This window comes from Dipodomys spectabilis, unplaced genomic scaffold (assembly GCF_019054845.1).
Source record: "Dipodomys spectabilis isolate Male_0828 unplaced genomic scaffold, ASM1905484v1 ptg000034l, whole genome shotgun sequence".
NCBI classification, from domain to species: Eukaryota; Metazoa; Chordata; class Mammalia; order Rodentia; family Heteromyidae; genus Dipodomys; species Dipodomys spectabilis.
The window spans coordinates 1,296,652-1,304,635 of NW_024870711.1; the positions used below are offsets into that span (position 1 = coordinate 1,296,652).

A 7,984-nucleotide genomic window follows, 5' to 3' on the forward strand; every position below is an offset into this window, starting at 1 on the left:
TTACCATGCACTAACATCAATTCAGAGTACACCCAAAACTTTGAAATTACCACAAGAGAGAATAGAAGAAACATTAGAACTTACAGATATACTTATAGGTCGGAGTAGTCCCAGGGTAGGGCATAGGAGAGAGACTTGACAAGTGGGACTACATCAAAAGAAAAAGTTTCTACATAGCTAAAGGCATAGTAGTTAACTGAAAGATAGCAGATTGAGTAAAGATCTTTACCAGGAATACATCAGATAAAGGCCTAATACCAATATATACAAGGAACTCAAGAAACTACCCCTCCCAAATCTTATAAACCAATCACTAAATGGGCAAGGGAGCTCAGGAGAGACTTCTCAGAAGAGGTAAGAAGAATGGCAAAAAAACACATGAGGAAATGCTTGACATCCCTAGCCATAAAGGAAATTAAAATCAGAACAAATGTTTGTGGAGATGTGGGAAAAAGGGACCCTGTTGTACTATTGGTAGGAATTTAAACTAGTACAACCACTCTGGATAGCAGCCAGGAGGTTCCTCAAAAAACTAAACATAGACCCTCCCTATGACCCAGCCATACTACTCCTGGGCATCTACCCTGAATACCATGAACCAGGATTTGATAAAGACCACCTGCACAATCCATGTTCATTGCCACACTATTCACAATAGCCAAGATATGAGGAAACAGCCCAGATGACCATAGTAGATGAGTGGATACAAAAAAATGTACCTATACATAGTGGAATTTTAGTTATTAGAATGAAATAATGTCATTTATAGGGAAGTGGATGGAACTAGAACAAATCAGTGAGATAATGTGAGGTCAGAGAGACAAATGGTGCATGTTCTCTCTGATATGCCAAAGTTAGATCTAAAGTACACTGAGTATGGTAACCGGCAGGATTCTGGATACTCACCAGCAAAACCAAAAGAGAGAAACAGAAAGGCGCAATGCTCAAGTGCCTCTTCATATGTATATAAAATAATATATATACCGAAACAAGATACGTAAGTTCTTAGTTTTTGTGTGATTCTGTGTTCTTTACCTTGTGTATGGTAAATTCCAGTGTACATCTTCAAAAGGGTTGGGAGGAGAGTGAGAACTCGATGGAAAAAGGGTGAAGAAGTGCAGCAGCTCACTGGTCACTGATTAAAGGGAACTGTACATGTCATGGGTAAAGACAGGAGAGAGGGACTGAAAAAGAATGAAGGAACAGAAGACACTGACTCATGTAATTGTAATCTCTCTATACATCACTTCTATAACAACAATAAATTCATGCAGCAAAAACATGTCAAATTCTACCAGAAGTTTTACTGTTGTTTAGCAGTCATTTCTTATTTAATGCTGAGGGAATATAGAATACATTTAAGAGAATATGTGAGGAAACTTTTTTATTAAAAATAATTGTTTTCTGTAAAAAGTAAAGGATTTGCCAATATGTAATGGGTACTTGTAAAAAAAATAAAAATCGGTGCACATTGCCATTGCCTTTCTTGCCAATGACAAAGAAAAGCAACAGAAGTCAATTTCATGTCAGTTCTTTACAAAATGTATTTAGGACAAGGCAGAATTTAGTTATTTGTGTTATCTCTTATTTGAAAGGTGCCTGATTATTACAGAATAATTAAAAATCCCATGGATTTGTCAACCATCAAGAAAAGACTCCAAGAGGATTATTACGTGTACACAAAGCCTGAAGATTTTGTAGCTGATTTTAGATTGATTTTTCAAAACTGTGCTGAATTCAATGAGGTGAGTGGCAGGGGAGGGGGGGCGACAATACCAATGTGTGGAAATAATCTTAAACCTAACACCTTTCAACAAATGGAGAGACCAAGATGTTTATGATAGAATAGATACCTGAAAGGGTGTTGAGGTCTTCAGGGTATGAAAGAGGTAATTAGGAAGCGTTTATCCAGATTTATTTTATGGTAAAAGAAAAAGATGGAAAAAGAAAAAAAAAGAAGCTAACTGGAGACAACTGTAAGAACTGTCATTCCTAGCTTCATATCTTAAAACATAGCACTTCAAGAGCACTGTGGTTCATGCCTGTAATCCTAGCTACTCAGGAGGCTGAGATCTGAGAATGGCGGTTCAAAGCCAGCCCAGGCAGAAAAGTCCCCATAAGACTCTAATCTCCAATTAACTATTCAAAAGCCAGAAGAGGCACTGTGGCTCAGAGTGGCAGAGTGCTGCACCCAGACCCTGAGTTCAAGCCACATGACCAACAAAACAAAAACAAACTTTTGATGTTTTTAAGTAAGTATATAAGCATATAAAATTAAGTATAAATAAGTATGTACAAAAGTTCTCACTTAAAATTTTCTCTTCATCTGTCAGACCGAAGACACTTGTTGTTGGCTTGTCAGTGTTTTAGTTATTCTACAACACCACATTTCTTTTAATTTTTTGTACAACTACCACTTTCATGATTTTGTGCCATTTTATTGATCTTTCTTCAGTAATCCAATCATAGTATTACTACCTCCTTTTTGAACAATGCAGGGGAGTTTTTTTTGTGCGTGCATATGTGCCAGTCCTAGGGCTTGAACTCAGAGCCTCGGTGCTGTCCCTGAGTTTTTTTGGTCAAGGCTAGCACTTTATTGCTTGAACCACAGCTCCACTTCTGGCTTCTTGGTGGTTAATTAGAGGTTGGAGTCTCATGGACTTTCTTGCCTATACTGGCGTCAAACTGCAGTCCTCAGATCTCACTTGTTCTGAGTGCTAAGATTACAGGTGTAAGCCATTGGCACCAAGCTAGTCTTTTTTTCTTTCTTTTTTTTTTTTGTAGTTAGTTGACTTTCTCTAGTCTTTTTTTTTTTTAATCTAAGACCAGCAGAGATTTTTTTTTTTTTTAATGAAAATGGTCTCTTGGTTTTCATAATCTCACGAGTCAAAAGTATAAGTGGTTACTTTTATTAACTGTCTAAAATGTGGGCTTTCATTTATTAAATTCCAATCTTTCTCCAACAGCCTGATTCAGAAGTAGCCAGTGCCGGTATAAAACTTGAAAGTTATTTTGAAGAACTCCTAAAGAACCTTTATCCAGAAAAAAGGTTTCCTAAACTCGAATTCCGGAATGAATCAGAGGATAACAGGTGTAGCGATGATTCAGACGATGACTTTGTTCAGCCCCGGAAGAAACGCCTCAAAAGCACCGAGGAACGCCAGGTGCTTAAATAAGTAGCACCATTGGCATATGCTTATTTTTAGATTTTTTTTGTCTTATTGTTTCAAAAACAAAAAACACTTGCCATTAATTTAACCTCCTGCAAAGATGAGTTTGTGAGACCTCTGATCTATTTTCATTGTTTACCAGACTTTGGTTTCCTGAAATGAAATTTTTTAACTTATCAAATAAAATGGATGCAAATAAATGGAAGACGAAAAGATGCAGAAGAAAATGAAGCACGCAAGCAAGAAAAAACAAGCATGAAAGAAAACTAAATGAAAACCTTTTTCCCACCTCTTGAGTGACAGCTACTAGGGAAAGGAAATAGACTTTGTATGACCTCTCCGTTGAAGTGTAATATAATTTGACTGTGTGCATTAATCCATTTTTAGATTACAAATGCCACTACCCATTGATTATGGTCCAAGCATATGAATTAGTTTACTGTTCTTAAAAGTACTACCAGGGCTTGGGCAGTAACAAAAGTTCTTTCAACCAGGATGCCAACTGGTATACCAAAAGGGTTGTAGATTAGATATTCAGAAGGATCTAATAGTATATCATGTAATATGGCAACTATATTAAAGAAATCAGGAAAACAAATGTTGATTTTTGCTTTTATTCTTACCTTGTCTGTAGACGTGTTTGGTCTAGCAGGTTTTCAAGGCCATTTTTCATCCATTTCTAGATGTAGATTTTGTTCAGCTTCTTCTCGAAGTAAGAGTGTGCACATGTTTGTTTTTGCAGTGTGTCTGTGTGTGGTTTATTGGCTTTTTTTCAACTGTGCAGGTTGGTCCTTTCATAGCAAGCCTATAGCAGGTAGTAGAACTAACCAAAATATCCAGTAGTGTGTATGAGTGTACCATATTTGGTGTAAGATTTCTTCATTATGTGCCCCTGAGAAACACTAAATACATGTTGCCCTGAAAAAGGGATACGATTTTGTGTGTGTGTGTTGGTTTAGTTTTCCTTTTCATCTGTCTATAATTTTGAGTAAAGAGTATGTTTTGTATTTGGGAAGAAATTTGGGATGGGAATTATAGATGAAAGTATTTCCTGAAACTTCTGTTTTCTGTTTGGTGAATTAATTAATTGATTTTTTTTTTTAAAGAATCAGGACCTCAAATTCCAACTCTGATTAAGTTCATGAAGAACTTCGTTTTTATTCCGATAGAGATACAAAAGATCTATGTTTTTGGAACAAGGCAGTTCTTCATGGACCCCACCAAACTAACTTAGCTGACACCCAAGTGTTTTATTTTTTTCACTGGGCCTGGGGATTAGATGAATTGTCAGCACAGCAAACTAGATTAAGAGAGAAGAAAGTTGCTAGGCCCCATACACCAACATTTGACAAAATACTTACACATGAATGTGTTCAGTTTGCCACAGTAAACCTTTATTAATTAACACTACAATTAATGTTTGACTGGAGGAAATTTCTCTAAGATGACAGAATAAATGAATATAACTGACTTGAATTCTTTGATTCTAGCATCTCACACATTAAGACAAAAAGAACTTGTTTCTTAACCAGCTATCATTTATTGCTTAAAATGGACAATTTGAAAATATTCTGTGGATAACTGATAGAATTTTCAGATATCACTGGAGATTGAAGGAGAAATTAGCAATGGCTCTTATTTTCTATATAGACTCGTCTGTAATATGCCAACTATGTATTGTTTAAAAGTCTTAGTAATTACTTTTCCAAGTGTGTTACACCATGATGTATCTTGTGTTATTTTGAATATACAATTGACATTTGTTCTCCAAAGACTATTTGAGCAAATTTTATAGTGACACATAACGCCTTTTGTGTGTGTGTGTGTGTGTGTGTGTGTGTGTGTGTGTGTGTGTGTGTGTTTTAATTTTATTTTATTTGAGAACATACTGTACAGAGGGGTTACAATTACATGGGCAGGATAATGCATACATTTCTTACCAAGCATTGCAGCCTCCTCCTTTGTTTATCCTTCACCTCCCTCCCAGCCTCTCCCCTCCCCCCCCACTCAATCCTTCCCCCCCTTCCCCCACACATAACGCCTTTTAATTGTCTTATTGCTCCTCCAGCATCTTCATTCAACACAGTGCTATGGAACTCTTGCTAATAAGTCTATTATTTATACCTTAGACTACTGCTCTGTTGATAATTTATTCTCCCCTACCTCCACAATTTTTAGAATCATCAGTAGGGGAAATAGAGCCTAAGGAAGTATAATTCTCTACAGTACATCTGGGCCAGAATTTCTATTATATGCAGTGAATTTTTTTCAAACTGGTATTTTTATTTCACCATTGCCGTCTTTTGCCGAATGAAAGACAGTGAAAACCATTTTTCCTCTAATAAATAGTATAGATTATCATCTTCAATGCAAATGTTTTGGGTTTCTCTCTCCAAATAGCTCTTTTGTAAGAAGTCCTATGACATTAAAAAGTGCCCAGGCCCAGGTGTGTTCCAACTAAATATCCATTCAATTCCATTCTACTATAAAGTAGAAGTTGAGCCTGACTACCCCATGCTCATTTTGAGATCACAGATACTTCAGAATGATCAATGTGATTATTGTGATTATGTGACCACATAAATTCAACCTCAACCCCACTTCGAACTTATGTGGTCCAGTAGATTGGGGACCAAGAGCCCACTGTCTAGCGCCAAGAACCCCACTGCCAAATGGAACCCTACTTTAGACCATAGCTTATAAGTGGGCAGAGCGTGCTGAAGCCAAGATGATCAGTTCCAACTCAATGACAGCTTTCCCATGTCACAAGTATCTGATTTTTTCTGACAGGAAGGAAATCCAAAGGATGTCATGGTCTATGATGGCAGAAGTATGAATGTGTTAAGTATACCACATTACACGTACAATCCATCTTTGTATCCCCACCTACAATGTGATCCTTGTGCTTTGGACTAATGAGTCCTGCTTGTTTTTTTATTTTGGGTTTGCAGTTTCCATGGCACACTTGCTTTCCTTTCCAGACTAAACAATAGTCTTTCTGTTGTACGTACCACACAGAAGTTCTTATGTAATACGACTTACATGAATGCTGTCAAAGGTTAGCTTCACAGTCACTGGGTGAGTATACAGCCAATTGCTCCTTTTATGAATTTGCATTTCAAAATCCTCTGGTGTTAACAGTGTAAAATCTTTCCTTTTGACTTTCTGGGAGAGACAGTGAAAGGAGGAACTTCTCCTTTTGCAGAGACCTGACCCAAAGAATGTAAATCCCCAAAAGTAAGTTGTTGCATAGAAACAAAAGGATTTTATGTTTAAATTGAAAATGTACTCATTTTCTGTTTACCTGTGTTCAGTATGAATAAGAGGAATCCAGTGATCTGGTTAGTCATTATGATTATGGACATGATCATGAATTCATCTGATTTCTTAACAAGCTCCTTGCAATAATCATGTACATATTTCCACTGTTTTATATAGGTCTGTGTAAATTAAAAATCGATGACTTTACACTTATTGTACCTTCATCTTGGATGGGAGCGTGCGATTCACATGCAGGTGACCAGTGCTCCTGAGTGGAACATTTGTCAGATCAAAGCCTCTTCATGGAGGTTTTGCATATTGCCAGGGATATCTTTGGCAATAGCCTAAATTTGGTTTTCTTTATTGTTTTGTGTGGGGGCTTTTCCCTCCCCTGGGGGACTGGTGCTTTGAATTTAATAAAAATTAACTTTGCTCACTTTTTTTACTGTGAATATTTTACCACAGCAAAGAATTTTTTTTAATGAAAACATTGACGATCCAACAATAGAATTTTACCTATCTCTTCTAGATGTAGTATTGACACATAGGGACAAGCTCCTGGTCCATAAGTAGGTAACACATGTGTTTCATTAGCCCTAAAAGATAATCAGTGGGCTGGGAATGTGGCTCAAAGTGCTAAAAAAAAAAAAAAAAAACTTGTATATCATATCCAGTGATGAAAGATAAAAACAGTGGAAGGAACATGGGTGATATCCTCCATCAATATTCCACACAAAGTAGGAGAACTATGCCATGAATTTATTTGCCTGAAAGGGGAAGATGGAGAAAGTCACAGGCTGGAGACTTTTACAGGTTATGTTGAAAGTTCACTACAGGACTTTCACCTATAAAGTTTGAAAGGTTTTGATAACTATTCTTTTAAAATTCTGTTTTTAAAAGTTGAGTATTCACTCCATTTTCAATGGGAGATAATCTACTTGATTCTAAAATTAGTTTTTTTGAATAGAATAATTAAGTTCTAATTTGAGTCCCAAAACATCCTCCTTGGTAGTTAACAACATTCAACCAAGTTCTGTTTTGGCACAATCTCAAATGTAGAGAGACAATGAATTGTGGCATGGAAGAGAGGCTATTTTTAACATCTCCACAATTTGTTAGGAAGTTTGGGAGTATGAAATCTTTGTTCCTGTTCTAATGCCCTTAGCTGCCCAGAAAAGTGTGACAGAAAATCTAATCCAAGAGTTTTCTATTGCAAATGACTAATGAGCACAACTGTCATTGTTACAGGGGAAGCATAGTGAAGTGCTTCTTCACCCTTGGAATGAAAGTGTGCTAAACTGAGAAGTAGACTTTTCCCCCAAGGGAAGGCAGATGTCAAGGTACCAAACTCTGATTATCTGATCTGATCTTCATAGACATTCACTAGCCCAGCACACAAAATGTCCAAAATAATGGTATTCATATTACAAAAGTTTTTGTTGTTACAGACTATGCTTTAAAGAATCTGCACGACTTCTCTTTTACATCTAAAACTATTTGGTTCTGACAGATTTCTATTTTATACACACACGTGTGGCTGCACAGAGATCCCA

General features: G+C 36.7%; 1 protein-coding gene across 2 annotated transcripts in view; it reads left to right on the top strand.

Annotated features, from left to right (window-relative positions):
- The window catches only part of Trim24 (tripartite motif containing 24), a 92,042-nt gene extending 88,691 nt beyond the window's left edge, over positions 1-3,351 (top strand). For both annotated transcript variants that reach the window (XM_042677136.1, XM_042677137.1), the window contains exons 18-19: positions 1,596-1,745; positions 2,967-3,351. In XM_042677136.1, the coding sequence (XP_042533070.1) occupies positions 1,596-1,745; positions 2,967-3,176 (360 nt within the window). In that variant the 3' untranslated portion in view covers positions 3,177-3,351. The remainder of the gene's footprint in view (positions 1-1,595; positions 1,746-2,966) is intronic.
- Positions 3,352-7,984: the final 4,633 nt, after the last annotated feature.